This window comes from Pleurodeles waltl, chromosome 7 (assembly GCF_031143425.1).
Source record: "Pleurodeles waltl isolate 20211129_DDA chromosome 7, aPleWal1.hap1.20221129, whole genome shotgun sequence".
Lineage (NCBI taxonomy): Eukaryota > Metazoa > Chordata > Amphibia > Caudata > Salamandridae > Pleurodeles > Pleurodeles waltl.
Genome location: NC_090446.1, coordinates 390,441,049 through 390,468,001, shown reverse-complemented (window position 1 = coordinate 390,468,001; position 26,953 = coordinate 390,441,049). Strand labels below are relative to the sequence as shown.

Genomic DNA, 26,953 nt, shown 5'->3' with positions numbered 1-26,953 from the left:
GGAAAGTGTGGAAGACCCTGAAATAGACTGGGCCAGGGATTTGGGTGAAGCTAGCGGTCTGGATACCTCTCCTGATGCTGGCATGCTTTCTCCCGCTACCTTGGCTACGGAGGAGGGAGCGTCATATTCTAAGGTGGTGAGAAGGATGGCTGTGGTCCTCATCTTTGAGCTACGTCCTCTGGCAGTCAGGACTAATCTCCTGACTGAAGTACTTCAGCCTGGGGCTTCCACCTCGGAACCCCTCCTTCCTTTTAATGAAGCCCTCACTGATGTCCTTCTGGGTGCCTGGTCAAACCTAGCACAGGGGCTCCTGTGAATAGGACAATCACCAGCTGCCATCGGCCTGCACCAAACAACCCTAAATTCCTTACCGAACATTCTACGCCTCAGAGCCTTCTCATCCAGTCTTCTTCCTGGGGTGCATTCCCATCTACAATCAAAAAGACTGGATCAAGAGGGAAAGAAAATGTCCTCTTCCTTCAGTCTGGCATTGCGGTCTGTGAACACTGCATGCCTTTTGGCCTGCTATTCTGATACCCTGTGGGATATGGTTGTTCAGGTGTTGCCACAGGCCACGGAGGAGACCCTGGCCATACTCTCCCAAGCAGTTGCTGACGAAAGGGATGCAGCCAAGTTCACTATATGTTGTGGGCTGGGTACAACTGACTCACTGGGCAGATATGTTGTGTCGATGGTGGCCTTACGGCACCATGCCTGGTTGAGGACATCTCGCTTTTCCGGGATGTCTAACAGTCACTCGTGGACATGGCCTTCGATAGCACCCATCTCTTTGGAGACAAAGCAGACTCCGAGCTCAAGCGCTTCAAGGAATCCAGGGCTACAGCTTGGTCCCTTGGCATCACAGCTGCTCCTCACCCCCCACAGTCTGCTTTTCGCCCCTTTCGTGGCTACAGAAGGGGCACCCAACCACGTCCATTCCCATCCAGACACTGTGCCGCTCATGCTGCACAGCCTCTGAGCGGACGTGGAATCCCATATGCTTGTGGATCAGGGAGCCAGTTGTCCACTCAGTCCACCTCTGCCCCCTCTGCAGTCTCCAAACCTTCCTAGTCTGTCACACCACCCTGGACCAGTCTGTAGCAGGATCCGCCATCACCTGCCCCACTGGGAATTCATCACGACGGACAAGTGAGTTTTGCACATAGTCCCTTCAAGACTACCCCTCCAGCCATGCCACCATCCTACGTTCAGATGACTGAGGATCACCAGACACTCCTCTATGAGGAGGTTATGCTCTACTAGCCAAGGGAGCCATAGAGAGGCTCCCTGTGCCAAAAGTAGGTCGTGGTTGTTATTCCCACTACTTTCTGGTCCCCAAAAAGGACAAGAGCCACCGCCCTATCCTAGACCTCCGGTCTCTCAATCTCTTCCTCAAAAAGGAGAAGTTCAAAATGCTTACTGTGGCTCAGGTCCTATCTGCCCTGGAGGCTGGATGTTAGCACTGGACTTGTAGGATGCCTACTTTCATGTTCCCGTTCTGCCTGCCCACAGACGTTACTTGCGATTCGTGGTAGGTCACAAGCACTTTTAGTTCACTGTGTTACAGTCTGGCTTTACCAGCGCACCTCAGGTGTTCACGAAAGAGATGCCGGTGGCCACAGCTCATCTGCGCAGGTCAGGGGTTTCAGTCTTCCTCTATCTCAATGACTAGCTGTTGACGGCTGCTCACCCCAGGCCATCGTCTCCCACCTCCACACTACGGCGAGCCTCCTGCATTCACTGGGACTTACTATAAACATGCTGAAGTCACACCTGACTCCCTCTCAGACACTCCCTTTCATCTGAGCTGTTCTGGGCACAGTGCAGTTTCGGGCCTATCCTCCCAAAAAGCGTGTCAAGGATATTCAGGCTATGATGCTGATCCTTTATCTTGGTTTTGGTGACAATTACTCTAAGGCTGCCAGGCCTCATGGCCTCCTGTTGGTGACACATGCCAGATGGCATATGCGGACTCTGCAGTAGGATTTGAAGTTCCAATCGGCACAGCATCAGGGGAACCTCTCCGACATGGTCCAGATCTTGAAGGGAACTGCACAAATTCTGCAGTGATGACTTTCGCATCTTGATTGGGTCAGAGGCAGCTCCCTCTCCCATCCCTAACCAGATCTCACAGTGGTGACAAATGAATCACTCCTGCGATGGAGCGGCCATATGGGGGAGGGGGAGAATCAGAGGTTTCTGCTCTCTGTCAGAGTTTGGGCTCCACATCAATCTTCTGGAGCTCAGGGTGATGAGGCTTGCATTGAAAGCATTCCTTCCTTCTCAAAGGAAAAGTGGTGCAGGTGTTCACAGACAACACCGCCATGTGGTACTGCAACAAACAGGGTGAAGTGGGGTCATTGACCCTTTGTCAAGAGGCTCTGCACCTCTGGACATGGCTGAAATGTCAGGGCATGTCCCTGGTGGTTCAATATCTGGCAGGCTCTCTGAACGCCAGGGCAGACAAACTCAGCTGTCGATGCATGGTTGATTACAAATGGCGTCTCCATCGTGAGGTGGTGCAAGGTCTCTTTCAGCAGAGGGAGAGCCTTGGTTAGATCTGTTCACCTCTACAGAGAATGTGCAATGTCAGTCGTTTTGCTCGTTGGAGTTTCCAAGGCGGCAACTGCTCTATGCCACCTTTCATCTCGATTGGAACTCAGGCCTCCTTTACGCCTTCCCACCAATACCACTTCTACCCAGAGTTCTGAAGAAGATCAAGAACGACCAGGCCCAAGTCATTCTTGTGGCTCCGTACTTTGCACGAAGAATATGGTATCCTGAGCTTCTGAGCATGGTCCTCGATCTTCCGATCAGACTGGCCCTTCGGGAGGATCTTCTGTCGCAGCAACAGGGGCTGGTTCTCCACCAGAGCCTGTCCACTCGCCGCATCCTTGCGTGAAGATTGAGTAGCAGCATTTGATAGATTTCGGCCTTCTGCCCAAAGTCTGCAATGTAATCTTGGCAACCAGGTGTCCCTCCACCAATATGGTATATGCTTGTTGTTGGAACAAATTTGTGGCATGGTGTACCAACAAGTCTGTTGATCCACTTTCTGCACCTCTGTCTGAGGTTTTACTGTTCTTCCTCCCTCTTGCCCAGCAGGGGTTTGCTTTGGGCACCCTTAAAGGCTACCTGTCTGCCCTCTCTGTCTTTGTCTGACTGCCAGATCAACCATCCTTCTTCAAATCTCCTATTGTTGGGAGATTTCCTACGAGACTCACTCACATGTTCCCACCTACTCCATTCATAATGCTGCAGTGGGATTTAAACCTGTTATTTACATACCTTACGTGTGCTCCTTTTGAGCCACTACCTAATTGTCCCTTGCGGCTTCTTACTTTAAAGACAGCCTTTCTTATTGTGATCACCTCTTCTCGCAGAGTGAGTGAGCTTCAAGCTCTTTTTTCGAAGCCATTTCTCTGTCCATCCTGACAAAGTAGTGCTTCCGTACTGTGGCCATTTTTCTCCCTAAAGTGGTCACCCCTTTTATGTAGGCCAACCCATCACTTTACCTACTTTTTACGCAACCCCCACATCATTCTCATGAGGAGGAGAGACTCCATCATCTGGATCCAAAAAGAGCGTTGGTGTTCTATCTCAATCATACCAAAGACTTCTGGGTAGATCAACACTTTGTTGGTTATGTCTGTGCGAAGAAAGGTCGGGCGGTGCAGAAGTGGACCATCTCTCGATGGGTTGTCCTCTGCATCAAGATGTGCTACGCTTTGGCAAAAAGGCAACTCCCTAAGGGTTTGCATGCTCATTCCACCAGAGCAACTGCTGTAACTAGTGTATTGGCACGCGGAGTTCCGGTCCTGAACATCAATGTGGGTGTCCCTGTACACATTCATAAAGCACTAATGCCTAGACAGTCTGGTCCATAGAGATGGCTACTTTGGCTCTTCGGTCCTACAGGACCTTTTTAGTCTGATCTTAGTTGGCAGCCCACCTCCGAGGATGGTATTGCTTGGGTATCTATTCTAAAATAAGGAATCTGCAACTAGAAGTCTCCATCAGATGAACAAAATACTTACTTTCGGTAACAATTTACCTGGTAGAGACATATTCTACTTGCAGGTTCCTTACCTGACCCACTCATCCTCCCCCCTTGCAAACTGATTTCTAGGGTCAGGGACTCCCTTTTCAGGGCCCTAGTTTTGGTACACCAGTATCTGTGTACATCATGGCTTCGTGCTACTGGCGTGGAAAGTCGTGAAAAGAAACTGACAGCAGCACGCTGAGGTGGCACCCCATACAACTGTGATGTCATCACGGTGACCATGACACCGACGATGCACACAGTCTCGACCGACGCCACGTGACACGTGCAGGGTACTGCTCAAAGAAAAATGTCCAGCTGGGTGAAATTCTAAGGTAAAGAATCGGCAACTAGAATATGTTTCTAAAAGATAGTTAGTTACCGAAGCGAAGTAACTTGTTCTGCCTGAATCTGAAGAATACTGGTAAGGGGGTTGCAGGCGTTCCTTTTTTTATTAATTGATTCTGCCTGTAAATTCTACAGGAGAAAGGAGCCTCTACTGAGACTTAGTCGACCTTAACACTTATCATAATCCCCTGATAAATCAACTTGCATAGTATGATGTTTAGTTCATCATATACTCCGAGAGCAGAAGCATGCACTTCTATATAAAACGTTGTGCTTCTGCTTTTTTTGTTGCTGATTTAAAAAAAAAACAAAAAAAAAACACTGAATATGCCTTTTATGGCAGGAAGAGATATTCAGTTACATTTACCCTCCACAGAAGAAATCAAGTGATAAAATACTGGCAAACCTGTGTTGCTCTGTCGTTTCTATTTGTTCCTGTTCCATAATTATTTATGTATATACTGTAAATGAAATAATACGTTCTTCCACAGGCATTGGTTGCCCATACATAACAATTTATAGAAGAGGATCAAATAATTTAAAACTGTTCCTGGGCCTTTGTAGATTGTAGGCAAACTCTAATTGTATTTAAAAGTAGTTTCACCTTTTGTTATATAGACTTAGCAACAGGCATTGACTGATACTGAGACTGCCTCCTGATTGGTCAAAGAAACCATGTAGTGGTGCTGACTATTTTCAGGAAGCAACAGTGTAATTAATCTCTTAGCAGATCCCACATAATAGAATAAGTCCAGTCAGGTCTCCTTTAGCAATGTACAGTTCCAAATATATGGGGAGATTGTATAAATAATGCAGAAACAGCATTAAAATATAAAGTAGCCTTTGTTCTGCCACAATCCTCTTTGTGCTCCTCTCAGCATCCTAACCAGGCACCAACTACACCAAGTCTCATTGTCGGTTATAATTTGGAATCTATGGAGGTCACAGTAATTGGCAGCTAAAGGAGACACTACACAATCTTATCCCATGCAAAAGTATACGAAATGTATTTATTAGACTAACAATAATTGATTCTGCACAATATTATTAAACTGAAGATTATCCAAAAATATAGTGGGTGTGTGAACAACTCAACCAATACTCACAAATATAGTGAGGGGTGTAATCAGTTCAACGGTTCATAAATTTACACATGATTAACTCTAGACTTGAGGGTTTACTCTTACACTGTGTAGTAATTTTATTACTTTTCACTATTCACCACTCTGAGTCTAAATGTACTACAAAATGTAGACTTTGAAGTACCTAGCCCCTCAAATCTGGGGGTGGAGCCAAATTTACGAGTGTAAAGTTACTTCCTGTAACTTTTCACACCCAACCAGAGATCTCTGTCACTGGGGCATAGATCTTCCTGTAGTAACATATAGGGACATTTTAAAAACGAATTAAAATTAAAAAAAAAATTTTTATGTTCAATAATAATTTAAAGTTAATTGTATGTACCTATTTAAAATGTAGAACACAATTAAAAAGCTACTGCATTATTAGGTTAATTTTGACCTTACATATTTAACCAATATAAATAAACTACAATACATTAAAGTTGTTTTAAACATTTATTTTAACAAAACCTAAAGTAATTTATTTTTAACTTCATAGTAAATGTTACAAACTTGTATGTATAGAATTACTTCATTTTTTTAAAAAAAGTAGTTATATATTTTTTTAAAGTAGAAAAAAGGTTATTAGAAATTGTATACTTAAATATTTAGTTACTATTTAATAATACACATATTTTTTAAGAATCATTATTTCCTAAGGGGTGTTATTTTAACTCGTTGTCTCCATTATTTTCTATGGGAGTGTGTTACAGTACCAGTGGTTGATCATGTGTGGGGCTGCTCTCCACATTTGTTCAGAAATCTCTGCATAGAAAAGAATAGAATGGTGGGGGCATAGACCCGCCACATGTAGGTGTGTGAATAACATTTTGTAGTACTATTGTAGTACTACTAAACGTACTACAAAGTGCAACTTGTGAATTGGATCCATAGTGTCTAGCTTCATTAAACTATTATTTAACATAGGTATTGTTAACAGCTATACAGGAAAAGTCTGTGACAAAATATTGAAATTTGCTGAATAACCCTCCGACCAGTCCTGTTTTAACTCTCCTTCGTTAATTACAATACTCCGCACTCACCTCTCACATCTTTTGCACTTTTCCCCATGGTTACTGTCATAGCTGGGAACAATAACTTTATTACCACTTCCATGACTATGAAATCTTACAGGGCTATCCTTGTTGTTTTATGGATACAAGCATGTGTCTCCTGCTGAGTTTCTCACAGTCAAGCAATCTTGTTTATTTCCTCAAAACTCACAACTTCACCTTCAGTCTAATTACCGGAAAGTGCCAAACAGTTTATGATCTGCACTTTTCCATCACTAAGTTTAGTAGAATTTGTTAAAATCGCCACTATTTTAAACACTATTTTAAACAGTCCCATAAACGCACTATTGAGTTTGGGTTCCTTACCAACTATTATCGCCAATACAAATTGTCCAGCTGGTAACCTATTATGTTCATGCTATTTCCCCTACTAAAATACTCCTCATACACTATTTGAACCGTCTTAATGTTTTCATAAATAACTTATAGTTGCAGTTTTCCACCTCTGATTATCTGTAGTGAATGGTTTTCTGCCTCCCATTACTATAGGAGTACTATAATCTGCATAGGTTTCAACTTGTAGCTTCATACCAGTTTTTTAGTTCTTGTTCCTAATCCATATGATTATATTAGCCAACTGAATTAACCCCTTTCAGCAAGCTGTTAAATCTTTCAACAGTGCCATTCCCTGCTGGGTCATAAATAGATATTTTTTGTTGAATAATTCAATTTCTTTGTAAAAAGCTTGTAACATTTCAGATTCATACTGAATGCTATTATAGGGCCTGAGTCTTATTGGTAGACCTTCCCTCACAACTACTTTATCCAATAAATTTAACACTGATGAAGCATCAGACTTCTTAAGGATTAAGATCTAAAAAATAATGTTTAACAAAACTATGATAAACTTACATTCTTGATTGTCTCCTAAATTTTTGTCCAGAAGATCCACTCCTACTTTTTTTTACAAGGCACCCATGAGTATTTTTATGAAATGTTATATATACTTCTAATACCCTCTCACTATTATGAACAGGGTTTTCTAAAAGTGAAAGCCCACAGCTAGTGTGTCACAATGGTGGGTAACACAATTCATAAACCACCACTGTTATGAACTACAGTTCCACTGTGTCACTTGCCCGACTATTGGCTGTGATTACTGGTCAAATAGTAATCGCATTTTCACACTAGCATCCAATGCAATGAACTTCAACCTTAGTTTGAAAGGACACTGATTTTTAACTTTGCAAAAACTACAACCTATTATTGTACCGGAATGTAAACTGTTAAAAATAAAACATAATGTTCCAGTATTAATTATGCTTAGTTTGTTAGGAGAAAACTCTGTGAAAGTATGTGTTAGAAGTATAGATGGCATGAAATTATTAGGTAAAATCCCATCAATTAAGGAGATTTTTTCACTTCTGGATTCCAACTTGAGATTTGCTCTTGTTGTCTGTACCATCACTCAGAACCGCATGGTAAGCTTTATTGTCCATCCCCAGCCACCAATATATCTTTGATTCACCTCTTCCCTTTTAAAGTCCCTTCGTGAGCTTCATTGCATAATACCATCACACATATTTTTAAACTTCTTGGTGGAATGATTCTGCCATTGTTTAAGGCAAAACTAAAATCTTCAGATAATTCAAGTTTCATTTCCCCAAAAAATCAGTTATCTTCCAACTTCTTAATTTTATGCCACCCTTCATTCATGAATGTCTTCACTTGTTGCACTGCAACATCCCAAAACAATTCAAACATGAGTCTTTGCAAGAGGACTGTAGCCAAAGGGCATTGTTTTAAAGCAAAACCACACTGTTGATCCAGGCCACCACTCACCTTGCTCTGCTGTTCATGTCATATGACACCCTTTCAACTGTAAAGTGTTGAGACAAAGAGTTCTTGACGAAATGGGCTCTAAATAGAATTTTCTTCAAGTCCTTCAATGATCTCCATCGTTTTTTTCTGTTCTATCTAATTCAGATGTAGATGTAGTAGTAGTGTGCTCCAAGGTCCATCACTACCCTCCTTTTGTACAACAAGTTTTTTGCCCCCTACAGGGCTTGAGCCTGTGGCTTTCTCTAGGCTATAATTCAATAGACAGGGGATGTCTCTCCCAAAAGTTCCATATGGTTTATGTCCGAATTCCATCAAGATCAAATAATGCAATGATTGAGTCTAGAACAGAAACCTATCCGGCGTGGCCAGGCTGCCGACTGACGTAGCCGCACAGCACTGAAGCTCCAGTGGCTTCACCCTAAAACTATGTAATTGCTGTGGAATGCCTATGAGCCATGAGCTCTGTTCTATCCCTGCAGGCACACGGAGCGCACAGGGCGACATTGGAATCCTTGGAGGGTGAGACGACCATCCCGACGTGGCGCTCCTGCCTGTGAAGGTGGACTGAGCTTACTGGAGTGAATGCTGCCAGGGGAGGAACCGAGGCGCGACTCGACTGAGGGCGCCCTGCTTCAACCGCGTTTTGGGGGCAGACTGTGCCGCTGGCAAAATGAGCCTTCCCTGCCTATCGTGACACCCCCTCCCTCCACCGCCAGGGTGTCTCCAGCAGCCTGCTCATCCAAGAGCGTCGACGTGTCTCAGGACGCATGCCCTCTGGCGGAGGAGCTCTGCGGCGCTGTACTTGATTGGGCCCTGGGCCAGGTGACCTGGACGAGGCTGCATTACCCAAAGGCTGGTGGGGCTGCCGCGCTTGGACCAGTGGACCCGAGTTAGGGCGGGCGCCTCTAAGCTGGAGGCCCTTTGATGCTTGAGCAGCGGCCTGACCCTGGGCCAACGGGCCACATCGTCTGGCTGTCTCATTTTCTGTCGCATATAAACACATTCTGCCCACCTTGCCTCTGGTGCATTTGAATGGTTGGGCGCCTTGTTCCAGCCTGTATGAGCTGCTATGCATGTACTGCTGTGCCTATTAACCCACTGCTGGCTCCTGCGCACTCCGGCCCGACCTCCTCCGCTCCCCATTCTTACCGTGGATGGATCCTTTAATTCACTCCGTCACCTGCGTGACCTGGCCTGAAAGACTTTGGCACTATCTCCCTCACACCCAGTGGCACAGGGCACTGTGTGGTTCGCCCAGTCCCCTTTGTGATTGTAGACTTCCCACTGCACTATCAGTGCTGCGTGGAATCCAACTGTGCACCTATAACTCCACATTGACGCCGCAGTGAGCTACAGGGCCACGCTATGAATCGGTGCCCCGATACTTGTACTTTGCAGTTTGTCCTCCCCACCCATATTTTAAATACTTTGGCTATGTACCGTGATAATGAACTATAGGAACCCCCCACCCCCCAGGTGGTCCGGTTTCCCATTTTCTTCACTGTCATCAGACTTGACTGGTGGCTCCTGGTCCCTGGAGGCTATGGTCTGTGAAGTCCCCAAAGAAGGGTGCCTTAATTTTAAGAAACAGAAACCTATCGGCCCTACGTATGTCCCTGTTGATGGTAGAAGGCCAGAAATTGCTCAACACTGATCACCTGCCATGCAATGGCACAGAGGCAATCATGGTGGAGCTCAGGGCACGATTTGGGGCCATGGATAGGCGCTTTGATGCCCTCGCTCAACATCTGGACACTATGAACAATTAAATTGCTACAACACTTGAATAACCACTGCAGAGCGGAGGATATCTGATTTAGAGGATCGTGCAGCCCAATCCGTGTAAAAAAGATGGATAGTATGGAGAAACTGCTAAAAACAATATTGGAGGCCACGGGCCGGTGCAATAACCTCTGCATTGTGGGAGTCCCAAAATCTACCAACACCAGCCGTCTTGATCTTTTTGTCAAAAAACTATTGACAGATCTGTTTGGTGCACAACACCTCACCCCTACTTTTGTGATTGAGCATGCACACTGTTCAGTTGGCCCGTGTCCAAACCAGGCTGTACTCTTCAACCCATCATTGCTTGTCTCCTAAACTTCAGGGACTGAGATAGAGCCCTGCGTCTGTCTCACTGAATTGGCAGGGACCTTCCATCTCCCTGTTCCCAGACTTCACCGCCATGGTCCAGGAAGCGCATAGCAAATTCATGGATGTCAAAAATACTCTCAGGAAACTGGGATTTCACTACAGGATGCTAAATCCTGCACACCTTCAGATTGACGTTAGTGGCAAACCCCATATTTTTGATGCTCCATCTGAGGCACAGGAATTCAATAAACAACATACCAGGGGGGCCACATTGGCCCTTGTTGTGCCACACCAGACAGAACTCTGCCAGATATCAATTCCAGTGCCAGTAATGATCTCTTCTCTCCTGGAAGAAGTTGGTGCCCCTGGCGCTCGACATACCTCTGATGCTTGCAGGCACCGACTCGGATTACCATCCTGCTGTCCTCTGCCTGCTGATGGTGCTCCCGCCTCTTATTTGACTCTATACCCTGACAGTATTTTTGTCATTTGATCCTTGCATTACAGGACATCAGCTGTGGTGTTGACACCCCCAAGCGGCAATATGTACACATACATATTAACAATGTTTTTTTTTGGTTTGATAGGGCTTATAATGCATGGAGATACTGGGTTCCTTTTAGCTCAGTTTGGGTGGTGGGTGGTGGTGGGGTTAGGTTACAACCAACGTTTGCATTACTTGTTTTTCTCACTGTCATTGTCCGATATATGGTTGCTACTTATCCTCATCATTGCATTTTTTAACACTACCATTGATGGTCTGTACCCATGCTACTGAGGGACCTCTCCCTTAAAATCAAGTCATGGAATATTAGAGGTCTTAACAACCGCTGTAAAGGTAAGCAGGTTTTACAATATTTTACCTGACATGGAGCTCAGATTGCATTTCTCAAGACTACTCCTTTACCTCCTAGAGGGACACATACTTTTAGCTCTGTCTGGGGAGCACATTGTTTTTTTGTAGGCTATAGTTCCTATTCTGGGGTGGTGTACTCTTATCCACAAAAGTATCCCGTTTAAATGTACTAACACTGTTGCAGAGGCCCGATACATGCTAGTGACGGGTACCCTGGAAGGACATTTAGTACGTCTGGCCAACATTTATGCCCCCCAATGTAGACTCTCCGGACATCTTGTAGCCCTCACCATTCAAATTGGGCACCTCAATTTTGACCATATAATAATCGCCGGGGTTTACAATTTACTCATGGTCCCTCCAACTGAACCCACCTCTTTGAGCTCACCCACTAAGCCCAAATTGATCGCTATCCTTAAGAATATCTGCAGTACTTATGTCCAACATGATGCCTGGCATCTGAAGCAATCCTCAAATCTATGCTATAACCATTACTCAGCATTACACAATACGTGGTCCTCCACTCTGCCCATGGCTGACCTCCGCTCTCCATCTCTCTTGTGTACACTCAGACCATTATCCTTCATTGATCACCATTGATATTCCCTTTGGGGGACACACAGGAGAAACAATGGTGATTTCCTACACTTGCTATGCAGGACAAACTGTTCAGTTCCAAGCTACACACTAACATTCTGGAGTATTTCCACCCTAATGATGGTGCGGAAGAAACCAACGCCACCCTATGGGAGGAGTTCAAAGCTTACATAAGGAATATTTGCATTGCTAAATACTTGGGGGTCCTCAGGGACATCCAGAGGAGTCTCCAAACTCTTGAGGAACGATTGGCATTACTTTACACTAAGGCATCAATGGACATTGGCCCACCAATCCCCTTGAAACGTGAGATTCTTCTAACAGACTACTGTGGCTTGGCTGAAAGGGAGTCTCTGGCCCATTTACTTAGGCCACCAAGGGGAAATTCCTACATTACAGAACTCGATGCCGCTGAAAATCGATGTGTCACATCAAATAAAGATGTAATTGACACTACACTGCATTATTACACCCAACTATACACTTCTTATGTAGTGGACGATGCCACTGCACGGGTGGGATAGCTAGATGAGATGGCTGTGGTTTGGCTGTCAACTCCACAGCAGCACTTCCTTATTGAACCTATTTCCTGTGAAAAGATTGTTCAAGCAATGGAGTCTCTGAATGGCTCCGGGGCTCCAGGCCTTGTTGACTTCACTGGAGAGTTCTATAAGTAATTTAAACACCACTTAGCGCCTCAATAACGTGCGGTATTTGAGGAATCACTACAACTAGGAGTGCGTCCCCCTCCATGCGCAAAGCGGTAATAACATTCCTTCCTAAACCCGGCAAAGATTCCTTACTTTGTAATTTTTACCGACCATTGTGACTGTTAAATTTAGATAATAAAATCTTAGTGAAAATCCTGGCTACGTGGCTCTCATTGTTAAAGGATCAAATCATAGCCCCAGCGCAATCAAGTTTTATTCCTCAGTGTTTGCCATTGTTTAATCTAGGTGCTGTGTTCTTCATGCCTAATAGAATTTCCCAGGACCTATCCGCTGCCATTGCCCTCTGGATGTCAAAAAGGCATTTGACTCATTGGAATGGCCTTTCCTATGGACTGATATTCCCAAATTGGGCATACCCCCACAGATTTTCCCCCTTGATAAACCTTCTATGTTCCCATCCAACTGCACATAACAGAGTAATGGGCCTGGGGAAAATCTTACACCTATATTAGAAGAGGTGATGAGGTTTGGACCCTATCTGGTATTCGGAACAACTGGTCCAAATCGTAATTATTCCCTATCACCCATAGTACACGAAGAACCCAGTGATTATCCCCTGACATGGTGCGAGGGTTCCGTGAAATATTTAGGTATCATCATACATAAAGACAAAGTACTGAAATTAAATTATGGTCTTCAGATGGACACATTGTCTACACAAGGTGAGATATGGATTAAACTACCCCTCTCAGTGGCGGGTAAGATCACCATCATTAAGATGGTGGTTCTCCCCCTTTACTTATTTATTAATATCCCAATCCTCCTTACAAACACATTTTTTCTCACGCTTTGTGGTCTTCTTATCAGACTCATCTGGGCCGGCCGGAGACTGCACATTTAATGGAGCACATTAGTGCTTCCTTGTGAGAGGGGTAGATTTGGAGTGCCACACTTTCAACTATACTCTTTAACTTCCCAATGCCAATTTGCACATTATTGGTATCACACAGATGCTTGAATGATACACTCCAAACCTGAGAGAGATCTCACCTGATTGTGCCACCCACATAAGTAGCCCCTTAACCATGCCTCAGGACTGCCATTGCATGGCCTGTATGTGCAGTTTCACTGCCACTTTGACTTGGCATTTAAAAGTACTTGCCAAGCCTTAAACTCCCCTTTTTCTACATGTCACCCCTAAGGTAGGCCGTAGGTAACCCATAGGGCAGGGTTCTATGTAGATAAAAGGAAGGACATATACCTGTGTAGTTTATATGTCCTGGTAGTGTAGAACTCCTAAATTCGTTTTATACTGCTGTGAGGCCTGCTCCTTTCTTAGGTTAACATTAGGGTTACCCTCATATACTGTTTGAGTGGTAGATTCTGATCTGAAAGGAGTAACAAGGTCATATTTAGTATGGCCAGAATGGTAATACAAAATCCTGCTGACTGTTGAAGTTGGATTTAATATTACTATTTTAGAAATGCCACTTTTAGGAAGTGAGCTTTTCTCTGCACTTAAATCCTTTTGTGCCTTATTATCCACGTCTGGCTAGGTTAGTTGACCGCTTCCTTGTGCATTTCACTCAGACAACCCCAAACACAGGATGCTCAGTCACACCTGCACACATCTGCATACTGAATAGGTCTTCTTGGGCTGGGAGGGTGGAGAGCCTGACACTTACATTTGAAAGGACAGTGGTCTGCCCTCACACAGTGGACTGCCAAACTCCCTACTGGGACCCTGGCAGACAGGATGGAACGGAAAGGGGACCTTGTGCGCTTCTAAACCACTCTTTGAATTCTCCCCCACTTCAGGCACATTTGGGTATTTAAACAGGGCGTCTGACCCTACCAACTCAGACACTTCTGGACAAGATACCACTGGTGAAGAAACTCTGAAGCAGACCCTGCAACCTGCCAATAGGAACTGCCTGGCTGCCCAAAGGACTCACCATACTGCTTTTCGGCAAAGGACTGTTGTCCTGCTGCCTTGCTGCCCTCTGGCTTTGCCGAGAAGTGCTCTCCAAGGGCTTGGCTAGAGCTTTCCTCCTGTTCCTTGAAGACTCATGACCAAAAAGACTTACTCCTGCAAAGATCTCCTTGTGCGGCAAAAATATGCGCACAGCCTGCCAGAAACGATGCACAGCCTGCATCGCAGTGATAATATCTCCTCACGCTGAACTGGAACGATGCAGCCCGGCTCCCTGAGAGGAGATCGACGCAGCACCAGTGATGCGACGGAAACTTTGACGCACGGCCCACTGGATCGACGCATAGCTGAGCCGGAACGACGCAGCCCAACTTCTTTGGAGAAGAATCGACACAGCGCCTGCAGTGCGACAAACATTTCCCCGCATCGCCCACCGGATCGACGCAGCTCCTGTGACTTCGTCCCGCACGCCCAGGATTTCTCCGCATAGTCCCTGGGGTGCCCGAATACCCCGCAACCCGAAGAGGATCCAAGTCAGTGCGTCAGAAATCGATGCAAAGCCTTCCCAACGTGGAAAATTATCAACGCATCGTCTGTGTATTCTCCCTGAGAAACTGACGCACACCTCCCCGTTTTCCACGCATCTCCTCCTCTGAGGTCCCTTGCGGAGAATTTGAACGCAAACCAGGTACTTTGTGCTTGCAAGAGAAAACTGGTTGCTTTTTAAAGACTAAAGACTAGTTTTATCATTCTCTGAAGTGATATTTCAACGTGTACTTATTAAATCTTGATCGTTTTGTCCTGCATTTAACCAGATTAATATTATGGCCCTCATTACGACCTTGGCGGGCGGCTGAAGCCACCCGCCAAGATCGGACCGCCAGGCGGCCGCCAATGCAACCGCACTCCCGCCACGGCCATTTGGAGATCCCCGCTGGCCCATCGGGGATATCGGCCGCAACACAGGAGCCGAAGGTGTTGCGGCCGTGCGACGGTTGCAGTTGCACCCGTCGCGCTTTTCACTATCTGCATAGCAGACAGTGAAAAGCTGCACGGGGCCCTGTCAGGGGGCCCCTGCACTGCCCATGCCAGGGGCTCCGTGACTCCCCATACTGCCAGCCTTTTCCTGGCGGTTCAAACTGCCAGGAAAAGGCTGGCAGTAGGGGGACTCGTAATCCCCTGGGCAGCGCTGCAAGCAGCGCTGCCCTGGCAGATTACAACCGCGTGCGACCGCCAGCCTGTTGGCGGTGCTTCCTCCGAAACAGCACTGGCGGTCTTGGACCGCCAGGGTTGTAATGAGGGCCTATATATTTTTCTAAACACTGTGTGGTGTATTTTTGTGGTGTTACACTGTGTTGTTGCATGATTTATTGCACAAATACTTTAAACATTGCCTTCTAAGTTAAGCCTGACTGCTCAGTGCCAAGCTTCCAGAGGGTGGGCACAGGATAATTTGGATTGTGTGTGATTTACTCTGACTAGAGTGAGGGCCCTTGCTTGGACTGGGGGTAACCTGACTGCCAACCAAAGACCCCATTTCTAACAGTCAGGAGGGAGATCTGGGAGGAACTGCAATTGATTCCCTTCATATAGTACTAACCACACCTCTGGCCCCCTCCTGATGTGCCGGGAGTATTCACCATGTGCACAGGGTGATGGCCCTTGGCCTTCTACGTGATCTCCTTCCTGGTATACAAGGATCTCTTAGAAGCATCAATAGGGTGACAACTCTCTACTGGTCACAGCACTGCCAATGCAATGGCCATTTCTTTGTGGCAATATAGAACTAGCGCAGCAAGCCTTTCTCTCTGCAACAGCCGCCTTCTGGCGCCAGGGAGTTGCACAACACACATGGCTAGATGGCCTAATTGATGCGGTGGTCCAGTTCTCTCCACGGCCACCACCTGGCATACAGGGCTCACACAGTGCACACAAGCAGACAACCCAATTTACACATTTTTCTCAACGGGCCACAATCTCACACTGTGCTTCTAGAATAATCTTGGTAGGACCACTCCTGGACCTTGCTCCCTTTAGGCAATCTCTTTCTCATAGGGCCCACTAGTCTTGGGTCAGGCAAAAACTAGTGCCCCAGGCTAGTGTTCTTGGTTCTCCTGTGTGATGGTCCCTCACCCAGCATTGAAGACTGGCAGATCCTTAGTCTCCAGTCCTGGTCACAACAGGCAGAACTTGTGCTGAGCTTTTCCATACTGATGTACATCTTCAGTTTGAGAATTTAGAAGTCTTGCGGTCCCATTTTTATAATCCATTTCCAGACATGTTTGTCATTTAGTGTCTCTGTCTTTGAAGTTCGTGTTCTGGGGGTTGTCCACTTTGAAGTAACAACTCCTTTGTTGTGCTATTCCTTAGGAGAGCAGTCTACTATAGCATGACAGTCTCCAATGATTATAGGCCACGGGAGTGACTAGAGGCTCGCACCTTGATGTCAGACTTAGTGATAATGTGCATCAAAAGACCTACTCTTTATGATTCTCTTCTCAGCCCCATCTACTTCCTCAGATGTGTCCAAGCCCCTTTGACCAGTGACCCCCTTTCAGAATCTGAGTTTCTGTTAATGTGCCCTGAGGAACCTGGCTCTTCTTTCCTCCATTTTGTGCCCCACTCAGCTGTCAGGAATGCAGCAGTCTGAAATCTGTATTGGGGAAGCCTGTACCTCTCCGTGCTCCTCCTGCAAGCCCTCCCAAAATGGAAACCCAGTGGCTTCCATGTGTTGTTTGCCTTACAAGCACACACACATACCACTTCATACATTTATACACCCATGCACAGCCTCCAATGTACTGTATGCGTGCACGGCCATCCATACATCCCAGCACACTCACAAAGTACTGCTTGCTATCTCCTACATGCAGTACCAACTTACAGGCCCACATACATCCCCACACTTGCACATAACCACATGTGCTATTTCCTAATGCGCTGTACCTTCTCAGAGGCACACGTATTCCTGTGCCCACATGGGCTGTCATTTTTTTTATTGCACTGTACCTTTCCACAGACACACATGCTGCATGTCTTTCCAATGGATGCCAAGGGTGAATTAAACACATAGCCGTGGAACTTTACTAGAGTGGGCCAGGAGGCGCCACTCCTGTGACACATGTAAAAAGAGGCCTGTTCCCTCTACTGATCACTAAAACCAAAAGAACAGTATGCTGTCACCACTGTGCTCGTGCTGTTTAACTCCCTGTTAAGGCAGTAGCCTTCCACTACTAGAGGGTAGTGCTCTTGGTGCCCTTCCTGGTTAAGCAGACTGCATTCAATGAGACAGCTCTAGGTGATAACTCACATGCTTGATCCTTGTTCGCTGATGACCAAAACCATTACCAAGGATCCAGATATTACCACAGGTGGAGCACTCAGGGAAGAGGCATGTGTGTGTCAGTGCAAGGGACTTTTCAGTCCCAACATATCCTTAAAAATATGAATTCTCCCTGGGGAGCTGTGAAGTAATTTGTGTCTTGTGAGATAGGATGTAACTTAGTCTGATAGTAAGAGGATTCTGGATCAAGAGTGGTTAAAACTCTTGCACCAACTAAAGTAGACAAGATATTATTCCAGAATTGTTGAGTAAGGGCTACTTATCCACACCTACTTCCTTGTTTAGACCTATGAGGTTGATGCACAAACGAATTGCCCTTGTGAACTTCATGGCTACCAATGTGGTTGCCAACCATTCTGAAGCCTGACCAGATGTGATGGTATCAGCTGTTTTCAATCTAACCAGTTATTTGCAAACATCATCCTGGACACATAACAGGATTTCCTTACTTTAAAAGTATAAAGTGTGGCACCTGGTTTCAATTTGTTTGTGAAAACATCTGGAAATAAACTTCCAAAATCAGCACAATCTTCCTCAGTTTGTCTTATGCCTACTTGAGGCTGTAAATTGGGTTAAAAAAAATGCCAAGTTTTTTTTTTATGTGGACAACCTTTGAAGGCTATGTACACAATACCAGGTATAAGACGTTCTTTATAGTCTACACAGCTCATAAAATATCCACTCATTTAATTTTCTGTCCAACATAGCCACCAGGCGTTATATACATGTGACACTGGGTTAGCTCGTTTCTTAAAAAATTCTCTAAGTAGAATTGCCAATTATAGTGAGTTGTGGACATGAATCAAACAACATATTATTCTCCACTTCCCCCACCATGACTTTGTCTTCAAGATTACCAGACATCTTGACACCCATCTGCAGAACTACTTAACCCCTTTTATATTCCACTTTATCTTTAATCTGTATCGCAAATTCCTCCCAATTTCTTTCACATCACTAGCATGTCTTGCCTTTTCATAAGATTTTTCTGAAGCCTATCCTGAGTATGACAATATTTGACAAAGTGACCTTTGTGACTACATTGGTTACAAGCAGCTCTCAAAGTTGGACACTCAGTACAGTTTGCCATGTGGCCGATTTGACCACACCTATGACATCTACCTTCAAATTGCCCTACATTTCTCTCTGCACTCTTCAAATCTACAGTCTTTATAAGATCTTTCACTGTATTCTCCTTTCATAACTCTTCAACAGAGCTTAACATATACTGAACTCTGTTGCTAACACATCTTCCAAAAGAGGATTGTCTTTTAACCACAACTCTTCCCATATTTTGTCACTGTTGCAATGTAACAAAAACTGATCTGAGACCCATGTTTGTAGGTAGAGGCTAAGTTTCTCACGTCAGTTACAAATTCCTATTTTTTCTCATTGTCTTTATGCACTCACCTGCCAGATTGAAAGCATTTCAGAATTGTGATCATGTGTGACAAGTAATGAAGATCACATTTTTTATTACTACTTCAAATTAATTGAGTCCATAATCTTATTGATGAGGTTCCTGTAGTTTATTGAGTGTATATCTTGAGCTTCTGCTCCAATAGTGTAGAAGTGCAGAGTCAATTTGTTGTCTGAACTTAGACTGGTGACACAAACTCTTGCATAGTTTTTTCAATTTGGCCCATTTCATGAGTGGTTCTCCTGGGTTAGTAGGTAAAAATGTTGGTTGTATTATGATCTTCATGTCAAATAACACTCTCTGTTCCTGAAGATGTATGAATTTGCACAATAACCTTCCAGGGTCAATATGTGCACAGGATTGTAAAACAATGATTCTTTATTCCAGAGGTAACTTGTATTATTCTGACAGAAACCAAGCACATAATGTAATAGCATTACTTCAAGATTTAAAAGGTACCTCAGTTGAAGTGTCTCCTGTATGTTCTCTATTTGTGAAGTTAGTCTGTTTATTAATGGTTGATTAGGCTTGCTGCCATTGCTTTCTCAAACTCTCAATATGCCTGCCAAAGATAACACAAGCTCAGCACACATCAGTTTTCTAAGCAGGTTGAGCTTATTTCATTCCACTTCTTCTGCAAAATACACGCTACGTCCCGCTGCTCACCTCTCATTTTTGTGGATGGACGCATGCTATCTTTCCCAAATTGCTTTGACTTATTTTGCTATCTAGAGTGCAGCACTCCACAACTCCATTCTCCTCCTCATCTAGGCTTGTGAACGTTGAAGTACAACCAAGGATGCTTTTTCTACTAATATTTTTGATATACTATTCATTCTTGACGATTCTGGGTTTTTGTGTGCGGAGCAGTTGTTAAATCATCCTCATCACCAGTGAAAAGTCACAAGGAAACACAGAGGTTGATTTTAGTTAGAGCAAAGGTCCTTTGTTCCTGCCTCAGCCACTGTTCAGCACCAACTGTCACTTCAGCCTTAATACTGGCTCAACTTTCTATAATGTTACAGAGAGAGAAAATAAGCAAGGGCAGCACTGGTCTGACAGTGTACTTGAGTAATATGGAATGCAAGAAAAACCCCACTTACCTTTCAAGTCAACACAGCAAGATCAAAAAGGTCTTGAGGAGCTAGAAAATCTGCTGCCCCTTCTGTAGTGTTCTCACCAAACATGCGTCTGTCTCTTGATCTGTCCCAGAGGTCTGTGCTGGGACAACAAAGGGTCATGACAGGATGAGTTCACTTTGATGAGGTGGGTGGTCCCCCAGATGGAACCACTCAGCCCTGTGGCTGCAGACCACACATGTTCTATCCACATCATCACCATGCTTTCAACAGGCCCACTTTGAGTAAGCCTGCAACTTTGGTTTTGCTGCAGGCAGTTACCTCTGTTCATCAGCTTGCAGATATCACACTGCTGCCATTCCACTTCCCACCTTCCCACACAGTGAGAACAGAATATGGTATCCGTGTCTGCTTGTCACTTTACCGGGACGCGTGGGACACTTGGGGCCAGATGTACGAAGCGTTTTGCATGGCGCAAACTGCGAAATTCGTCTCCAGAAGGCCACCATGCCTGTGAGTGCAGGGAATCACAAGGGGACCGCAAATATTAATGAGGTGGGTCTTTGCGACCCCCTTGCGATTCGCAGAAGGTGTCTGAGACACCATTCTGCATATGATTTTGTGACTTAGGAATTGCGAGTCGCACCAACTCGCAATTTCCGAGTCACAAAATCTATTCTTCCTACATCTGACCCTTGGTGAGGTTACTCTGGGGAGCCCACTCAGATCAGTGGCTTGACGTTAGCTACTGCGGTGCCGCTTCCGCTCTTACTTCTTGCAGTAAGGCTTCCCAGGGGGCATCTGCTTTGTGCAAGACAGGCACAGGAACACTTAACCAGCTGAATTCCAGAAGAATCGCTTCTCTCTTATCTCCTGTGAACCCCATCATACTCAATGCTACATTTGTACATAGGAGCAATTGGCTCCATATGGAGCTACTCACATTGCCAAATCTTTCTATTTGTCCTAATGTAATAGATGTTTTTTAAGATCCTTCTGTAGACACATTTCATATATATGGTCCGCATACACCTCTTCAAATGATTAATTTCTTGAGATGGGCCTGCAGAGGTTTTTATCTTATCAGTAAAATCAGCGTTGATCATCCTAGGAAAGTTGGGGGCTTCTTAAATGAAGTATGCTCAGACCACTAGTTAACATTTACTTCTAAAATGGTTTTGCAAAGTAGAGGCTTCAGTGCTCATTCATGAAGTCTCATGCTACGTGCCTCTACACATTTATGTATGAAAGATGCATAATTCTCTACATTGTCCTGAGACTGAGTCAATTTGAGACATGATTCGTTCACTCTCAGTCTAAGGCTGCTGTTCTTACCTGGCCTTAAATGTGAGTTTTGCCTGCTGTTTGCCAGCTTTTTCTGTAAACAGAGTTTATGCTTTGTAGGAGATGCAATGATACAACTCTTGGAGGCAGACCTGCATGGCATCTAAACAGTACAGAATGTGATTAGTGAAATGCTTCAGTGCGACATTCACAGATACGTACAGTGCCATCAGGATCTTCTACAGTGAAAAATACGGATCCAACAGCACATTGATGATACGAAACCTGCTTCTTCTCTCACACCCACCCCTTCCTTTCAAATCCCACAATGGTCAGCACTCAAAGCCTCATATCTCCCAGATCTTGCTGACATACACAAGTCACTCAAAGGAAATTCTGAAGAAGATGTCTTGCCATCCTCCTTCAACAAATCTCTCTCTGGGGATGCTCTCATACTTACCATTGTCAATGCCTCCCTCAATCAAGGCATCTTCCCAGAAGCTCTCAAGTCCCCCCACTCTTAAAGAAACCTATCTAGATCCTGATGACCTCGCCATCTACCAGCCCATCACTGTCCTACCATTCATCGGCAAGCTCATTGAAAAAGCAGTCTATGTTCAACTCAAAGAGTGCTGTCTCCTGCATGACTACAGTCTGCATTCAGATCACATTGGAGCACGGAGACTGCCACCTTACACACTGTAAACAATGTCTTCTTGATCACAGATAAAGACCCCCTTCATCCTGATGTTGCTGGACCTCTCAGCTGCCTTTGGCAGAGTCATCCAATCCACCCTGATACGCCTCCTTGAGTTGCGAGAGGAATTCACCAACAATTACCTTCACTGCTACTCCTACCTTTTCAATCAACACCAGTTATTTCACATGGGCAGCGCTAGGTCACAAAACATCCTTACACCAGCGGAGTCATCCTGGGTTCCATAATGTCTCTTGCCCTCTTCAATCTTTGCAGGGAGCCACTCTGTGCTCTACTCACTTTTTGGGCCCCTACCCATGCAGGCCTTGCCAGGACTTCATGGAGTTTAGTTTGTCATTTTGCAGCCGCACTAGGGAGTTCACAGTTGTGCAGTTTTCTGTTAGTAATCTTGAAAGGATTACTACAGCATGTTTGTGTATTAGTGTGGCTGTGCCCTTAACTCCCTGAAGAGCAGCCATCCTTGTCTATGGCATGCATTGCAAATCATTCCATTTCTCCTGTTCATTATTGGGATGTGGAGAGGTTGCTAATATCCAGTGCTGTTGTGCCGCTGTTCAGATTCTGGATTCCTGCATGGTGCATGGATCCCATCTGTGGCCTCCCTCGTGCCAGCTTGCCAAGACCTTGCATCTTTGCCTTCACAGTTCCATCTGGACATTCCTCATCTGTATGTAGCCGAGACTGTTTTACCGCCTGTACCAGCCATTTTTTGACCTTTGCTGTTTTTACACTGTATTGGCTTAAAGACCATCAACCTTTGCTAATCTCCTCTACCATGCACCACAACTGTGCACCACCATGCCCAACGTGTTAGGAACGAGTGACCTTTGGGTAGGATTGAGTATACTGGACCCAACAGTGTACATAGTTGCTGTGCCATGTGTATGTGTCAAGCCTTTCTTTTCCCCCCTTATAGGTAGTGAATAAAATAGTGTTTGTTCACGGAACGTGGTTATGTTGTTTTGCTGTCTAAAATATACTGTGGTACCAGGATTACCCCCAGTTCTCTTTTTCAGGTGTGGTGCCAGGTCCATATACCCCTATATTGTCACTACAGATCTCTGTGTTCGGGGTGGTGCACACTCAGTCTACAAACGTCCAATACTAAAGTAGGGATTCCTCCAAAAACTCCTCTCAGTGCACGCTGCCATACAAGTCACCTCTGACCCTGGTGAAGCAGACACACCAGTGAGGCTGGTGAGCAGGAGCCCCTGTTTACCACCTAGTTTCCTACTATTGCCCAAGTCTTTTCTACATTAACGTTGTTGTCAGAGTGCGTGAGACACAATGGACGTTTTTTCTCTTTTTTCAATCAGCATAGTCAGTGTAAGGCAGAGGTCTTCAAACTGGGCACCTCAACCATCCCCACCAGTTCTGCAGCACGATTTCCAGGGTCGTGCAAATGCCTCTATAATTACTTGTAAATAAGGATGGCCTGGAAGCGTGACAGTGTTTATTTTTTACATTTCCAGGATATCTTCATTTACATGAAGCAGTTGAAGAGCATAAAAAAGAATGGCAACTGTAATCCTGAACCCTGTGGTGGCGGGGTCAAAGTCATGGCTAAAAACAACAAAATATTCTATAAGTATTTTCTTGTTTTTTCATCTTCACGGCATCTGCATATAAAATAATGTGCACACCTTAAATTGAAAATAAATGCAAATACAACTAATTGGTGGGAAATGCTTTTTTTTACATGATGAAACTTTCAGGTGGCTAATGTGATTACTGCAGATGTCTGTTTGAGAGACCAGAGAATCACAGAATTGAATCCTGGTTGGGGCAGTGTGGGATACTGACTTGTCTATTTATAGCGAATGAAGGACAATTCTGTAGAATAAAGCACTGTGAATATGTAAGTAATTATTTTAAAATTGTACTATACATAGTATAACATAACCTGCCACACAATGATTTCATGTATATGATAAAAGTGCTTTCAAATAATACATATTAGAAATAGCTCATCAGATTGTACCTAGTGCAGATATTTTTAGAAGTTCATCAAAAGGACATGTTCCAAAGCTCAGCATCCTTTCAGTACTTCTAAAAAATAATACATCTTTGGCATCATGATTATTCAAGTGACTCTATAAATTAAAGAACTTTAGACTCCCCCCTTTCACTTTCACTCTCACACAAAGGCATATCTAGATCCCCTTTAACAATTCAGGGATGGTTGTTTATAACAAAAAGTATGGGCACTGTTTTTGTAAAATTAAAAACACTTGGATACGTTGGTACCCATATAGCTGCCTAACTTCGACATCCTTTTACATGCAGATGTGCTTTAAGGTGAGTTGAGAGGGTGGCAGGAAGGAGGACTGAAGGATCATATTCAGAGCCCTGATCATCCGAACCAGTGGGGCCCTCAGAGTAATGGATCAAGGGAAAAGCAGAAAGTATTGAAATCCATGGATAGCGTCAAATAGATGGCCCATAGAACGAGGCACTATATTGGCTTTAATTTGTGTTTGCAAATGGACAAAGGCAGCTTCTCCACTTCCTCAGGGAGCTGACCTGAAGGTGGTGTTAAGAAATGTGGGCTTATTTTTTTATTTATATTGCCATCACTACTGTTAGTGTAGGAGGTGCATTGGCACAGGACAATGATATAGCGGTCCACTGCACCCCAGTTATGGATGTGTTACTTGGACCGCTAAGAGGAGTGAGGATCCATTTTCCTTGTTAGCATTAGGGGCTAACTCACGCTTGTTGTGCAGGGAACAGGTCCCAGGCATCACAGGGGTAAGATGTGAGTATTTTTTTCCCTTTTTTTGACACTAAGGGGCTGACGGTCTGCTTTGGGTCCCAGGCCTGGAAGTGATGGCCCAGTGAAGAGGGCAGAGACGTAGTAGGAGACAATTGAAGCAGAGGAGACACGTTAGCTTAGGCCTCATAAAGTTGACAGGAAGGAAGTTGGGAGGGAAGGGGCAGATGAGACTAAGCGCTTTGCAGGGTAGTAGCTGTCATTAGTGTGGCAGGTATAATGACACTCGAGCCAGGAGTGTAAAGGGCGCACTGCATGACAATTATGACTGTCTTACTTTAAAATAGAGGCATGGGAGAGATGTTTAGGGCTGAGGGCAACCTTGCTGCAAGAAGTGGGCAACACATGGGAGCTCTTCGTTTCTGAAAAGGGTAGAGAGCTTTTTAAAGATTGGAGTGATGGGCAGAATTGGTGGAAAAGTCCTGAAAGAGGAAGAGGGGCTAGCCGCTGCAGCTATCATTGGTGAAGAAGGTTCAGTTGTATTGAGATCCAAGACAGTGAAGGGGTCCAACACCCCTGTTAATAGGAGTAGTGTTTTTGTCTATTTCAGTTTTGTGTGTATTTGCTCTTGTATGTCTTACATTCAGTGTGGATTATAAGCTACAGAAAAAGTACCCCTGAAATTATCTCAAGTCACTCTATAAAGTTTTTTTTTTTTTTAGGGGGCTGACTTCAAAACATTTTTAATAGGGGGTCTCAGAGCAAAAAAAGTGAGAAGACCCCAGGTATAAGGTGAATGCTTCTTGTACAACTGTTGAGGATAATGATTGCTGTGTACATTGCTAGCTTATTCTTTCTTTCTTATAATATGTGTATGTGTTTTGAGTCGTGATTTTAGAACTTAGGGTATGTGATTGCTTGATTCTTTGTCCGAATGTCTGTTCTGGCTCAATTGAGGACTAACTCGTTTTTATTTTGGTTTGAACCTTTGCACCTATATATGACCTAGTGTGAGTTTCACATAAACATGTTTTATGGTCTTCAGTACATATCTCAGTTTTGATGATTATTTTTGTCTTGTCACAGTATTCCATTTAAATATGTTTGCATTTTCCTCCAGGTGTTAATATTTAATCCTTCATTTCTAAAATATGTCCATGAGAACTGGATAAAACGTCATGGGAAATACCCATCCACAGGAATGTTGGCATTATTTTTTGCAATACACATATGTGATGAGGTAAGTAGCATGGTCTCTATCCCTATACACACTGCAACGTTGATATATTCAGAGATGTTCATTTGAATAGCATCCCACTAACATTGTACTAAGCAGGTGAGTGGGGAAATTCATACAATCATAAAATTAAGATTAGATGTGCTCGAATGAAATGGACCATGAACCTTTCGTTAGTATTGTGTTACATGTTCTGCCATTTTGAGGTTTTCTATAAGATGGTAAAAAGTCCAGGGCAGAGTACAGCACTGAAATGGCAATACTCAATGTAACATACAATGGACACAGGAAGCATGGCTTGCTTATACTGCTGGATCTCAGCATTCAGCACAGTCAGCCATGAAACACTACTAAACACAGTAAAAATATGCATCAGTATAGGAGGTACAGTCCTTCATTAGTTTACCTCTTACCTCAACAACCGAACACAACTTGTAAAACCGAAAGATGTATACTCTGAGCCATCTACCATACACAAAGGAGTTCCCCAAGGCTCAGTTTTGTCACCCATCCTATTCAATCTCTGAATTTGTACCACCTATAAGCAGATGGCATAACTGAACCTGAAAATCCCCTCACTTTATAACACTCTCCATCTGAACAAAACACTAAAAACGTTCAACACTGGCTAGCCACAAACCA

At 44.4% G+C, this 26,953-nt stretch overlaps 1 protein-coding gene across 5 annotated transcripts in view; it reads left to right on the top strand.

The window, feature by feature from the left end:
• Nucleotides 1-26,953, top strand: part of LOC138304103 (CMP-N-acetylneuraminate-beta-galactosamide-alpha-2,3-sialyltransferase 2-like) — a 379,283-nt gene that overhangs the window by 330,431 nt on the left and 21,899 nt on the right. For all 5 annotated transcript variants that reach the window (XM_069243850.1, XM_069243849.1, XM_069243846.1 and 2 more), the window contains one exon: nucleotides 26,195-26,314. In XM_069243850.1, the coding sequence (XP_069099951.1) occupies nucleotides 26,195-26,314 (120 nt within the window). The remainder of the gene's footprint in view (nucleotides 1-26,194; nucleotides 26,315-26,953) is intronic.